Genomic DNA, 15,285 nt, shown 5'->3' with positions numbered 1-15,285 from the left:
CTGGATGAGAAGGCAACTGATAGCTTGCAAGTTCCAGCTGATTTGCATCACTATAACCAGCATGATTTCCCTTGGGTGGATGAGTGGCTGCAGGGATCCAGCAAGGATCCAGCAGGGAGGAATGGGTGGGTGGATGAACACTGCACTGAAGGGATCTTCAGTCAGCCATAAGGGCAAATGACTGCAGGGTGCTGCATCCATTGTTAACTTTGAAACCAGGTTAAAAGTAATTTTTGGGGAGTCTGTTGTAACTTCAAAAGGTTGCTAAGCAACTGGTCTTAAGTTGAGAACGTATATTTGAAAATACGTATTAATAGATGTAAATGTACCTGATCCAGCTGTCTGCTGAAGCTTTTATATATATCTTGCTTGCTGACCTCAAAAATTGGCTTTCCATTATTAAATACAGCATATATAATTGCCCCTAGAGAATACATGTCACTAGCTGTTTCACAGCTTACTGAAAGGATGTATTCTGGTGCCAAATACTGAGGATTTGGAAGACACAAAGATGGTAAATTTGGGTCCCATTCTTTAGAAGAGAATTTTGGCTGCAATAAGAAGTGTAGTGAAGTCATATATTTTGAAACGTTAAAATGTAAAACAAATTTACTTTAGCCAAGTAATATTAATATTCAAAAGTTCTACCTTAACTATTTAGACCTAAATTTTTAACAGACATGTGCTCATTTCAATTGAAATTTAATTTTTTGACACATTTTTAATATTAAGTGAAGAAAGCAAAAACTTATCTTCATAAGAACATATAACATATATAAATATATCATCCTACTTCATTTTAGAATTGCTAGATACCTAGTAGATGAGGGAGAATAAACTTCAACTCAACCATGGCAAGACTAAGTTGCTATGGATTTTAAGGCCCTCTTACTCTGGAGATTTTCCATCTTTAATTCTGTATGAGAGTGTATTTGGGAATCCTCCTGGACTCTGAGGTCCTGCTTGAGGAACAGATGGTACCCATGGCCAGTGGGGCTTTTGCACAGGTTTGTCTTGTACATCAATTGTGGCCATTTCTGTGCTGGGAGAACTTGCTTATAGTAAATAAATAAGTAAGAAAGTAAGCAAGCAAGCAAGTAAATAATAAATAAATAGCCTCCATAACTTCCTCAAAAATCATAAAATCTTAATTTGTACTAAAAAGTACAAATCACAAATCTTATACAAAATTTTCACCTCTGACAATGTCAAGGTGTTTTTCTATCTGAAAAAGTGAAGGAACTATCATGTATTGACTCATTGTAAACTTTTAAAACTTTTAAATCAGCTAAATATTAGACTTTTAGTATTTTCAGCTGGGCTTCATTTAAGAAAAATAGCAAATTAAACAATCTACTACCTCTTGCTCAGATGGATTTATAGATTGAATGCAGAAGTCAAATCCCATAATTTTCCATGCACCACTTTTATTCAAAATTATGTTTTCAGGAGTAAGGTTGCCATGAATCATTTTCACACTGCTGTGTAGAAATGACAAGCCTTCTGAAACCTGTTGGGAAGGACAATTTATATTCTTGTGATAATGTCTTTTTCCCCAGTTTTCTAAGACTTACTTATGATGGGTTATGTTTGTTTTTTGCTATCTCAATACAGACAATGTAACCAAGTCATACTTGCTCATCCAATCAACTGTAATTAGCTCTTTAAGCCCTTCTTATTCATGAGATATTTTTGCACAATTTACACAAGAACTATTATTCTAAAACACAGAGTATGATACAAATGATCAAACTATCTGAATAAGATAATCTCCTGAAGACTTCCCAAAAATCTTTTAAGAAATGAAAGAAGCTGAGGACTTTCAAGTTTTTAATTATCTAAAATGTGTGCATTCCCTTGCAGATTATTTTACAACATGGAAGGAATTGGTACGGTATACAAATTTATTATAATTTTTATTGTAAACGGTACTTTTATTGTTTTCCTTCTGTAGAAAGAAAATGTGGACTAAATACCTCATTTACATATGAATACATTAAGGTATTCATATATCTGCTCATTTATAAACACACAGACACAGACACACACATACAATTTTGACTGGATTACAATTATGATACACTGAGGTACTATATCAATGTAAGTTATAAGTCAACATATACCTGAAGTAAGCCATATTTCGTTTCCACATCATACAAGTTATATTCTTTAATGTTCGATGGTAAGGGTGAAGGAAGATTCTCCCAGTTACCCAGGATATTAGCCAAACTTGCACTAACTGGTTCTGTACAAAATGCTAGACAATCTCTAAAAGAAAACAAGGATAATTTTACTAAACACTTCAAATGTTAAATTTAAAAAAAGAGATAGTTATACTAATGCAGGTAGTTTATAGGTTATGTAGCACACTGCCATCTGGAAAATGCACAAGACATTATGATAAGCAAATATATTTCAATTTGGAATTTTAACAGCAAGTATCAAAACTCCAACTACATAAATCAACATTATTTTGTAAGAATCAACACCAGTTAAAATCCTTTAAAAAGCTTCTCAGAATCACTGGGAAAAGAACAAAATGAAATGAAATTTTTGAATATTTTAAATAGGTCCCTTTGATTTTTCCTTATAAAACTCTCTTATATTCATAGAATGCAAACTGAATTAAATGCATATATTTCATCACCCATTATACCCAGGGTACAAAATATTTGAAAAGTATTTAAAATATGGATATAAATTGTAACCTCTGGCTTTATTTAGAAATCTATGTAAGTATTTGAAAAAGAATCCAGTTTTTTACAATTCAGTATTCTATACTGCACTGTCAATTTTCAAAATTCATCACAATCCAATTATCAGACTGTTTTGACTTTAGCTTTTACACTGAATCTATTATTATTTTAGCATCAGAAATTTTTACCGGGACTCTTCTAGTGGATGCTGCACAGTTAGCAGCCGAGGATGTCGAAGTCTTGTCAACTGCTGAACTCCACGTTTTAAGCAATCAATAATTTGATCCTTCTCAAATTTCTGATATTTATCCATAAGTTTTTTATCAAATACAAAGACTGCCACTTCCTAAACATAAGATATACAAATGTAATTAATGAACCATTAATATTTTATGTATATTTTACTAAAGACAACTACATTTAATACTTTACTTTAAAATAATTCTTTTTGAAACCTTTTAGTTGAAAACAAGGCATTTCACCACTGTAAGAAAATTGCCATCTTACAAAATTGCCTTTGACTTACAACCACAATTGGGACTGGAACATCTGTTGCTAAGCGAGCCAGTTGTTAAATGAGTCGCTCCCAATTTTATAATCTCTTTTGCCACAGTTAAACAAAACACTGCAGTTTTTTAAGTGAATCATGCAGTTGTTAAGCAGATCTGACATCCTCCATTGACTCTGCTTTTTGGAAGTTGGCTAGGAAGGTCACAAATGGTAATAATGTGATCCTCGGATGCTGCAATCACTGTAAATACAAGTTTGTCAACTGCCCAAATTTTGATCATGTGACTATGAGGCTTCTGTGACAGTCGTAAGTACAAGGACCAGTCATAAGTCACTCTTTTCAGCACTGTTGTAACTTTGAATGGTCATTAAATGAATGCTTGTAAATTGAGGACAATCTGTATACAAATCACACTTAAACTAGTACATCTATTCAGAATTTTCAAGCTATGTGTTAAATAAAACAAAAAAAACAAGCTTTATGTTCAGGCACTTGATTCTGGATATTTCCTTTATATGTGACAGAAAGATTTTATTAAAAGTACAGTTTTTAAAACTCTATTACACAGTGGTGATGAAAGGTTCACTGGAATATTAAATACAGTAAGTGCAATTTTCCTGATAACTGGCATTCAGCTAAATCTAACAGAATAACAGAATAATAAGAGTTTGAAGGGTCCTTGAAGATCTTCTAGTTCAACCCCCTGCTCAAGCAGAAGATCCTACACAATTCCATACAAATGGCTGCCCAATCTTAAAAGTCCTTAAAGCATTTGAGTCTATTTCTATGATCACATTCATTCTACAGCAAAATCTTGGGAAAAGGCACATTTATTTTTTTAATATTATCCTTTTTATTAGTTTATAATATGAAATACAAAAGCAAATAGGAAAATAAAAGTGGGGAAAGGGTTCATTTGAAATCCTTTGTACATTCTTGACAACTTACCTGATGTTAAAGATACATCATCTTATAAATTTTTTCTTTTAAATTGTAATTTAATGTAAATTTGAAAACTTTCGTCCACATATTCTCCCATTGTTTAAGCTTTACATTATATCCAAAGTTCATTGCCCATTGAATCATACAATTGTGTACTTTAATAATAAGGGCAGTATATAGAAATAGTCCTTGACTTATAACCATGGTCATTTCAGTGACCATTCAAAGTTACAATGACACTGAAAAAAGCAGCTTATGACTGTTTTTTACATAACCATTGGAGCATCCGTGTGGTCATGTAATCAAAATTTGGATGTTAGACAACTGGCATGTATTTATGATGATTGCAGTGTCCCAGAGTCATGGGATCACTTTTTACAATCTTCTGACAAGCAAGTCTATAAGGAAGCTGATTCATTTAACAACTGTTGCCAGAAAGGTTGTAAAATGGGGCAAAACTCACTTAACTATCTTACTTAGCAGTGGAAATTTTAAACTCAATTGTGGTTGAAATTGAGAACTACCTGTAATTCCACAACTTTACAATTATTTTATATCCTAGATATAATATATTTTCATATCAACAGACAGAAAACTACAGCAGTTAAGCTCAGAAGAAACAATGAGCAAGTACTGCTTAATGAGAAGTCAGTCCTTAACTTACGACTGTAAATTATTGCAGTTTTAAGTTGAGTTGGACCTGATTTTATGACAATTTGGTCATTAAGTTAGTCACTAATTACTATGGTTAAGTGAATCTCGCAGTTGTTAACTGAATCCAACATCCCCAATGGCTATTTTTTTGCCAGAAATTAGCAAAGAAACGTTAAAACCATGATCACATGATTGCAAGATGTGCAACCAATAATAAATATTCAGTTGCCAAGTGCCTGAATTGCATTCATGTATCTGTGGGAGTGGTGCAATGACAAAGTGCAAGTACAGGTTATAAGTCAATTTTTCCAAGGCTGTCATCACTTTGAACTGTCATTAAACAAAGTCTTGTAACTCGAGGACTACCTGTAGCAAAACCAAACTGGAGAAATACAGTCCAACAATCAGGGAGAGAAAGAAATGTAATTGAATAAAGCAAAAAGAATAAATACCTGACAGCAGCCAATACTGTGATGCATAATATACAAAGACCAAGAGACAAACTTCTTCTGCTCTTGCGGCACAAAAATCATTGGGCCACAGAAGCAAACAATGGCACCAACAACAATGGACATAACAAAACAATATTCTACTTAGCACATCAAATACAATGCCCATGAATTTCATGGAGGTGGTACAGTATTAAAGCGACAGTGGATAGTAGGGAGGGGGGCAGAAAGTATGTACAAGAGTTTTCCAGTAAAGGACTGGGAAGAGTTCAGTACATAAATACATATATGCAAAGAGATAGCATGTTTCAATACATTTTTCTGGTAATATTTAATATACTTTTATCCCAGAAATATTTATTGACTTTAGATTTCTTCACTTTAGATCTGGCTAAATATCACATGTTCATTAGGACATGAGATGCACAGTAAAATCAGAGTAGTTTCTATAAAAACTCTTAATCATATGTCAGAGCCAAAATAAAAATTAGCATGTTTTTAGCTTGGCTGTGGAGTTACATATTTGTCATAGTTACTGAATGTCGTTTTTCCCAAACAATTCCAGAAATTCTGACCAATGTATCCCAATTTGATTCCTGTCTTTCACTAGCAATAACAAATAGTATTTCAATGGGGCAACATGCCAATAGATACCAACTATATAAGTATAACTGTTGAGTAAGCAGGATTTTAGGAGTGATCCTAACTCCATTCATGAAATAAATGGGAGATAGATTAGAAAATACAGGATAACATGGATACGTTACCAGTGTAAAAAGCTGTCTGAAGATTAGCATGCTTAAGAACTAACCATTTTTTCACTGTTAAAAGATCAGCAAATAAGAAACAAAAAATAAATGATAAAAATGTGATTTCAGTGTGTCCAGAAGATGACTTTGCTAAATATTTTTAGGATATAATTTTTACTCTTAATCATAGTTTTGGTTTATCCTGAAAACCTGCACAAGTTTTTTTATATTTATCTAAAGAAGAGATGATTTGGTATTTAAGAAACCCCTACTCTCAAAGAAAAAGGAGACATGGCTGTGAATATTTTATTTAAAAGAGCTATAACAACAAAATAATTACCGTATTAATTAAAAATTACCGTACATGTGACATGAAGTATCTTATTTATAAATCTACCAAACTTATACATAATCACTTTTACCTACCAGTACTTCTGACAACCCTAGTTTGGACTGGAATTTCTATCACTAAGTGAAGCAGTCATTAGGTGATTATTTTGATAATGTGATCAACAACTGCAGAGACTTGTTCCTGTAACCATTATCACAGGATTAATGCGATAACACCACCACACTAAAGTAAAGACATATTCAAGGTGTCTTATTGACATCTGAATACTTGATAGCAATGTAAGCACACATATCTGAGATAGATTAGGATAGAGTTCATATATCTACTTACAGATAGACAACCTCCTTAGATTGTAGTCTAAGAAATTATAGTATATTTAATTTTCTTTAGTTTTCTCGTAACTTTTAAATATTGAGACACTTTAGAAACCTAACAGGAACATATATGAACATCACTTCCACAAATATTATAATGTTGAGCATAATCAACAACTTTTATTCTGTCACTGAAACATGACTATGATTATATAGATTTCTTTCCCAAAAAGCTTACCTGTTTTGTTGACTTTTTAAAGCCATTAAATATTTTCCAAGCAAGTTTGTTGCCACCACTAGCAATGTGCCGACCAACATCAAATTCCCTGGTTACAGGATTTCCCATAACTGCACTTGTAACATCTGCAGTCACTTTTGTAACAGTGCTCTTCAATTTATTTAGCATCAACTCCATTATTATGACAATTCTGCAGTATGTTTGCCTACAAAAAAAAATTATTAAAATCATTTTGGAAAACATTTAAATGAAAGCTTGATGCCACAGATAATAAAGAATTTTAACATATTTTTGTATCCCTTTTTGAATATGAGAATTTGTTTTTATTCTAATAGTTAACACCATTTAAAGTGTTAAAAAATAGCAGCTCCTTGGGAAAAAAAGGAATTGTATTCTAAAAAGGCAAAAATAGACAGACTACGACTATGACTTCAGAAATCTAAGTTATGGTGTCAGTTAAACTCTATATCAGAGATTTTGCTAAAATTAATTTATTAATCTGAATAAATTTCTTTTCATTGAAAAATGATGAAGGGATTTCAGGAATTAAATCTGTTACTTATGTTGAAAAAAAGTTAGAAAGAATGTAAGAGATTAATTGCTATACTCTGTTATAATACCCTTTCTAATATTCTTGAGTTGATATAATATATTAAATATAAGATGAACACATTATAAAGTGTACCCTAATATCCAATTATAGGGCTGCAAAAACATTTCCTAGTCCAACCCCATGCCACGTCTTTCTCAGACAATCCCAGACCAATGGTTGTCTAATATTTATTTGAAAATTTCCATTTATGGAATACTCATGATTCCAGGAGGCAGACTGTTTCACTAACTCTCATAATCAGTTCGATATTTCAAGTTGGATCTCTCTTTGGAGAGCTTCCATCATTTTCTTGGCATTACTTGGAATGAATCCATATTCTCGTTACAGCCCTTCAAATATTGGAATATTGCTATCACGTCTAATTTCAGACTTCTCTTGTTTGGGTAAACACATATAGTTCCGCAATAGTGGCGAATATCTGTAGGTCAAGTGTAGGATGAGGGTGAAGGTTTGTTCTCTGAGCTTATGGGTTGGTTTCCAAATGTTTCACTACCAGGCTAGGTAACATCTTCAGTAGAATTTAAGGGATGTCATTGTTAGTGTTCTTCTGTTTATAAGAGCTTCAGGTGTGGGTGTGTCAAGTGAGGGTCTTGTGATGGGTGAGGTGTGAGTCATCAATGAGAGTCTTGTGATGGGGAGGCTTCATATAGTTCTTTTTACCATTTTTCATAGGATTTAACCTTCAATCTCAAACTAACTTTAGATAGATTTTTACTCCAAAAGCATTTCATTAAAATAAATTTGATAAAAAAAAATCTGTTTTAAATAAACAAAATCCGATTATTTTTTTTAAATCATCATTAGCCACCCTGATCCTAGCCAAACAGAAGTTACAGTCTTAACTGAGTGCATACAGCAGGGGTGTCAAACTGCCGGCCCATCGGCCAGACGTGTCATCTGGAAGCCATGCCCACTTCATTGCCGGCAATGGCAAAACTGTCCTGATACATTGCGCGACATCACATGATGTCGTGGATTTGACATGTCTGGCATACAGTGAGGGAAAAAATTATTTGATCCCCTGCTGATTTTGTACATTTGCCCATTATTTATTTTAACAGTGAGAGACAGACTAACAACAAAAACCAGAAAAACACATTTCAAAAAAGTTAGGATGGTGCCGATCTAAGATGTTTTTTGTACCCCTCCCCCTTCATCTAGACTTCTGCAATGTTTATCTGCTTGTTACTTTGGAAATAAATCTTCTGTCAAGACATTTTCTTTTATTTTCTATAGTGTACGACTGAACGAAGTTGAACAGATTCATGCTTAATCCTAATAAAATTAAACTGACTTTGTTACAAAGTTGTTCTGTATTCATGATTGTTCCATTTACAGCTCTCAAAGATGCGATATTGCTGGCAAAGAGCGGATATGCAATCTGGGGATTCTCCTTGACCTATGGTTCCTGCTAGAAGAGCAAGTGGGGGCTGTGATTAGTAGAGCCTGGATATCTGACAACATTCACCTGATGAGTGATATTTTGATATCATAACAGAAATTTGAATCAGCTGTTTTAGTTTTGAAAAAATATTAGACATTTTTCAAATTACTTTTATGAAGAATGGCCTAAAAAGTTATGATTTTCCACATTTTTTTCATTAGATTACAATTTTATATCTTCATCAAGCAGTTATTTTGAATTGATTCATCTCTTAACCTATCAAATTATATAAGTGTTTCCCAACCTCAGCATCTTTAAGACGCATGGACTTCAACTCCCAAATTCTCCTGTCAACAATTCTCCAGCCTGTGACTGGGGAATTCTGGGAGTTAAAAGTCCACACATCTTAAGTTGCTAAAAATAAGAAACACCTGACAAGGATAACTCTTGTCTCCTTTTTTTTCAGTGTTGTTCTTGAACCACTGGCCTCTTCTAATAAAAAGAATTAAGATATGTAGTGGCACTCAGCATGCTATATATTTTTTGTTATATGCTTTAAATAATTTAATAATGATTTAAAATGAAATTATTTCATCAGAAAATATTATATTTACTAGACGGCTTAGAAGAATGTTTCAAATGGAGGAAAATGCAATCTTGTTGATTTCAACTTATGTCAGCAAACATTTGGGGAAGAAACATTATTAAAGATCTTAATGAGAGATCTTGCAGTCTTTCCCCCATCTCTGTTTTTTTTATGTTTATGCTGTACCATTTTGTTATTTTACTATTTATGTGTGTTTTCTTTTCTTTTAAATAAAGGCTTTGGCCAGTTCTGGTTGGACTATCAGCTGTGACTTTTCCAGATGAAAAGAAATGAAGTTAGTGACTCTAGCTCTTGTTAGACAGAGGCAATTTGGTCTACGTGAAACTGCTCTTGAAAATGACCTATAATCTGCAGCTGATTTGATTCAAAATCTATTAACTATAAAGTCCTATATCACTTTATTCCTTATAAGTTTCAAATGATGTGATCTGAATGAAACATGCCTATTCAATGGGAGGGGTATTATGGGTACCCCTCTCTTGAGAGATTAAGGGGACAGATGTCCATAAAATGGCCTTCCCAGGACCAGCATCCTCACTGTAGAACACAATACTCTGCCATCTGAGGTCAGAATGCCTCTTTCCCCTTTTGACATTTAGGAAAGAGTGTGAAAAGAATTCATTTTTGTACGGCAGGCATGTCAAACTGCCGGCCCACAGGCTGGATGCGTCACACCGAAACCATGCCCACCCCATTGCCAGCAATGGGGAAAAAGTCGCAATACGTCACGCGACATCACAAGTTTGACATGCCTGTTGTAGGGCCTTTTAAATGAAAGATGCCCAGTAGCTGACAAGAGTATAGGAAGATAAGGATTTGTTTTCTGATGTTTGCATGCTTGAGTGGTAGCATACTAATTATAGGAGTATTGTTTATACACATCATACATAGAAACTATTGTGACATAGTAACAGACTTATGAAAAACAGTATTTGCAAGTCATTTAAGCAGTGGTTCTCAACCTTTCTAATGCCACGACCCCACAATACAGTTCCCCATGTTGTGGTGACCCCCAACCACTTATACATCACTGGGTGCCAGGGGCGTGGCCAAAGAAAAGGGGGAAAAAATGGCGGACAGTCTTGTTTGGCGACCCCCGTGAAATGGTCGTTTGACCCCAAATGGGGTCCCGACCCACAGGTTGAGAACCACTGCATTTAAGGATATAGAAAATATTATAGATATAAAAATTAGTACAGCTGTAAACTCCAGAAATTAAGTTTAGGAACCTGCTGTAAGCGTGCCTGCAGCTCTATAGAGATTTCAGCTGAATTTTTTTTTTTCCAAACAGGCTATCCAAAAACTGCTTTATGTGTAACTTAGGGAGATGGCATATCTGTAAAAATAGTTTGAGCTTATCTTTTAAAATGAAAATAGAACAAACCAAATAGAAATATGTAGCAAGGTGTTTAATTATCCTTAATCACACATAAATGCGTATGACTTCAGCTCATCATAACAAAAGCAAATTTGGGAATAATTCCTCTGCTTTTTAAGCCTGGAAATAAAGATTTCAATTCTGCTATTTTCAATGTGGAGTTTACTAAATATACTTTTGACTGGAACATCAGTAGCATTTCAGATGTTTTAAAGGTAGTAATTTCTGTTTAACTGCTTCCATATCTTACAAGAAATTACTTTTAGTGAGCTGTCAGAAAAAGATTTAGAAGACCCATGACACATTAAAAGTAAAGAATTTAATTCTCTTCAAAACAAGGCAATCCCATTGTTTTGGCTTAGATTTCCCAAGCAAGTTTTGTCAGAAGGTGCAATAAGTGGACAACTAAACATATAAAATATACTCAGCCCATATTACTTTTATGCTTCGTTTGGTATTTCAATATACATACAAACTTTTAAATATGCTGTATTTCTCTATGTTGTAATATCATTTATACTGTCCATTTAAAAAACAGATTAATCAACTATCGGATCACAACAGCAAAAGTGCTTCTATTCTTTTTTAAAAAAACGTTGATATTCTTTGAGATGTCACACTACTAGATATACAAATAGCAGCCCATTCTTTCGGATAAATAAACCCCCAAAACAGATACGAGATTTTCACCGTGTAAGGAAAAGGTTGAAGCTGTCCTTCCCCTTAACTGGAAGAGCCTGTTGGTTAGGAAACTGTATTATTACTAAGAAGCTTATTACTCTTTTTCGCCACGTCGCTCACGACCGATCGAGAAAACTAGCAGAAAACACGGTGGAGAGGAATAACGTCACCCATCTCTCCCTATACCTGGCCTGCCCAGAATACACCATTCAGGCCCTCCTTGCGATTCGGAGGCAGAAAACGGGCCCTTCCCCGCTCCAAGTTTTTAAGGCCACTCTCCGGCACCGACAGCGAAGGCCGCCCTCAACCCGGCTCACCTGTCCCTGAAGAAATGATACAGCCCTCACTGTGGGGCGTGGTTGACCAAGTGCAGACCAGGCTCGGCTACGCCATGGCGACCACCTCAGCCGCCCAATCTGACCCGGATAGTCCTTCCCACGAGCTTCCGCCGCCTGCCTCTGTTGTTGTCACTGCGAGAGAAACAGGAGATGGGCTCAGGGCCGGAAGTTGTGCCGGAGGAAGCTCCGCCCACCGCTTACGCCGCCAACGGTAGTTTTAGGTGTCCGTGGAGTTTGATTGCCCGTTCAAGGGAGTCGGGTTTGGATTGAGGCGGTCGAGGAGATGCTACTGGCTGTTATGGACGCCTTCCATCCCCAGGCGAAGGTTCTTCAGGAGTGCTCGGCTGGAAAAAGACGCTGGAATTTCCCTTTCTGTTTGGGGCTCTTCTCTCATCACGACGGCCGACTTCACTCGTTGCACTAGACTAGGGCATAGTTTTAGCTTGCTTTGTGTTGGCTTAATATATTGCATGAGCTCTTGCCAGTTGCGCAGGTAATCCTCGTCTTACAACAGTTCATTTAGTGACTGTTCAAAGTTAACAACGGCACTGAAAAGTGCTATGACCATTTTCAGTTTATGGCCATTGCAGCATCCCCATGGTCACATGATCAAAATTCAGATGCTTGGCAACTGGTTCACATTTATGACCAGAGTCCTATGATCACTTTTTGCAACCTTCTGACAGTCAATGGGGAAGCCATATTCACTTAACCGGGTTACTAACCTAACAACTGCAGTGATTCACTTAACAACTGTGGCAAGACAGGTTGTAAAATGAAGTGAAACTCAACAACTGTCTTGCTTAGCAACATAAATTTTGGGTTCAATTGCCATCTTAAGTCGAGGACTACCTGTACTTTAATAAATAGCAATATTTGAACTGTGGGTATCCTATGGCAAAGGTCTCCAACCTTTTCGGGCTCGCAGACCACAGGAAGGAGAGCAGCTTCAAAATTGGTGTGTGCGTGGGGCCATGCACACTGGCGCAGCACTAGCGGCCCCGTTCACGCATGTGGCTGGCCGTGTGTGCATGAACAGCTGTGTACCCTCTGCGGCGGCTAGCATCCCTATTTGCACATGCGCAAGTAGGCCATACAACCCACCCAGGCTAGCATGCGCAAATGGGCCATGGACACTCACCCCGTGCTAGTGATAAATATACATCAATATGATAAATCTTCAGTCAGTTAAAAATACAGATGGTGAGAGTCAGGAAGAGATTAAGGAAGTAAGATAAGGCAAAAATAGCTGGGTCTGAGAAAGGAAGAGGGAAGTATAAATAGCTGTTTTTTAAGGAAATGGCTAGCCAGGAAGTATAGGAAAGTAGGAAACCAGGCCAAATAAGATAAGAAGAGAATGATGAATTGAAATGATGAATTGAATTGAAAAGCAGGAAAAGAGCTTATTGTGGAGACATAAATAAATATATTGAGTTTAAAAATAACCATAGGAAAATAATTTTTCTTATTCTTATTGTATATGTGAATATGATTTAGTATGTTATCAGGAAATGTGTATAGGCGGACGGAAAGAGTGTAACCTCATACTACCTCAGCCAATGGGGAAAGAGGAGGGCTGTAGCGGCCGGTGAGAGGGATGAATAAAAGAAGGAGATATTTTGGGTTAAAACTTTGGAGAGAACCAAGCTTTGAAAAGCTTCTCTCCCCGCTTATTGCAATAAACGAAACAAAAGGCCTTCACTGTGTCTTGGCTGGTTATTGGTCAGGCGAGCTTGCCTCTGGTCACGAAGGAAAGTAGCCAGGAGCACATAACAGCCTTGGGGGCTCGTCCGGGATTTGCACCTGTTCCATCTTTGGCAGCCGGGGATATTCGAAAGGGGAGTGCGCACCTGGGTAAGTTTTTCCCAGCCCTAAAGGTCGGATTGCCCCTGCTCAAACAAGGAGGAATTGGAGATCCCGAGATGAAAGCCAGGACCCAGTGAAAACCTAAGGGAAAGTCGGCCGACCTAAGGAAGGACTTCAACTCAGCCTGACAGGTAAGATACCAGAGGGGTATCTGTATACCAGAGAGGTGTTAATGGGCAATAAGAGTTTGAAGAGGAGGGACGCCTCCCCAGCCAGTGTGCCGGCCAATAAGGAAAAAGAGGAAAGGTATTTACATTCTGGAATGAACCCCCTTAGGGAGATGCGAATCCCTTAGGGAGAATGTTGAAGTGTTTTAAGTCAATGCTTTAAACAAGGCATTTGCTATACCTGGCCTAAGTACATGTTTGGCCAGCCAATAAATTAAATTGGGCTTCTCAGCTTAGCTTAGAGCGATGGGGAATGTATAGGCAGTGGTTAAAGTCTTATCAGAAACACTCCTCGTATTTCCCCACTGCCTGGAGAACAAGCTACAAGTGCCCTAAAAGAGTAAAAGTGGAAAGGTCTGGAAATTATGTTTAATGGTCTGTGTGTTTGGGGATTGTATTGACTCATTTCTAAAGACCTGGAGGGGGGGGAATTGTCCCCCCTAACAGCTTTTGAAATCAGGCAATCTAAGAAAGAATTGCCCAACCTAATAGAAGATCCTATTGAAGTAGGAAAACAAGTTAGAAATGTTTTTAGGACCAATGGAAAGCATGGGAAGGTATTAGGGTACAAATGCAGAAATTAGACAGATGGAAAACTAAAACAGTAGAAGATTTATTAGCGGTAAAAGAGGCTCAGAAAGTATATGCGAAGAGAGAAGAGGAGAGAGATAAACGTAAGATAAGATAAAATTCATGGCTCAATTATTGCAAACAGGCCAGCAAAGAGGAAGAGTAATTAGGAAAGGCAGGCTGGGGGTGAGGACAGCCAGTTGGCACCAGGGGATATAAATCTCTAGGAGAAAATTTTTCCCCAGTCTTTAAATAAATAAACAAATGTGCCTTTTGTAAGGAGGAAGGACACTGGGAAAATGAGTACAGTAGCTTAAGAGGAAGGAGGGGGAAGAACTAGCACATTTGGTGAATTTTGAGGATTAGGGGTTCAGGAGACTAATCTGTTTTCTGGTTCAGCTTTTTAGGAACCCCTGATAAACCTTAAAGGTTGGATCCCTGGAGGAGGAAAGGGTGTATTTGGTGGATTCTGGACCACCAGATTTACCCTGAACTTTTACCTCCAGGAATGCAAATTGGGAAAGGGAAGATTAAGGATCAGGGAATTACGGACGTGTAGTAGAAGCAACAATATTTAAATCAGCTGTGGTCCAGACAGTAGTAAAAGGACCTGAACTTTGTATTGGTTAAAGGGAGCTGCAATTTGGCCAGGAGGTACATAATTGGTAAATTGGGGATTGTTATTATGGGAAATGAAAGGGAAATAATGGTAAACATTATGGCCTTAAGTGAGGAGGCTCAAAGAAAAGTGAACCCCTCAGTTTGGGCCAAGGAGG

The 15,285-nt window shown here is 36.6% G+C and overlaps 1 protein-coding gene across 2 annotated transcripts in view; it reads right to left on the bottom strand.

The window, feature by feature from the left end:
* The window catches only part of SCYL2 (SCY1 like pseudokinase 2), a 35,402-nt gene extending 23,336 nt beyond the window's left edge, over nucleotides 1–12,066 (bottom strand). The window contains exons 1-6 of one of the 2 annotated variants that reach the window (XM_039354067.1): nucleotides 11,886–12,066; nucleotides 6,906–7,110; nucleotides 2,885–3,042; nucleotides 2,124–2,268; nucleotides 1,361–1,510; nucleotides 330–551 (exon numbers count right to left, since the gene is read on the bottom strand). In XM_039354067.1, the coding sequence (XP_039210001.1) occupies nucleotides 330–551; nucleotides 1,361–1,510; nucleotides 2,124–2,268; nucleotides 2,885–3,042; nucleotides 6,906–7,082 (852 nt within the window). In that variant the 5' untranslated portion in view covers nucleotides 7,083–7,110; nucleotides 11,886–12,066. The remainder of the gene's footprint in view (nucleotides 1–329; nucleotides 552–1,360; nucleotides 1,511–2,123; nucleotides 2,269–2,884; nucleotides 3,043–6,905; nucleotides 7,111–11,885) is intronic. The other variant, XM_039354068.1, reaches the window with a different exon arrangement.
* Nucleotides 12,067–15,285: the final 3,219 nt, after the last annotated feature.

This window comes from Crotalus tigris, unplaced genomic scaffold (assembly GCF_016545835.1).
Source record: "Crotalus tigris isolate CLP2741 ecotype Arizona unplaced genomic scaffold, ASM1654583v1 scf7180000018548.2558034, whole genome shotgun sequence".
In the NCBI taxonomy this organism is placed as follows: domain Eukaryota; kingdom Metazoa; phylum Chordata; class Lepidosauria; order Squamata; family Viperidae; genus Crotalus; species Crotalus tigris.
The sequence above is the reverse complement of the archived record's forward strand: the minus strand, read 5'-3'. Positions and strand labels throughout refer to the sequence as shown.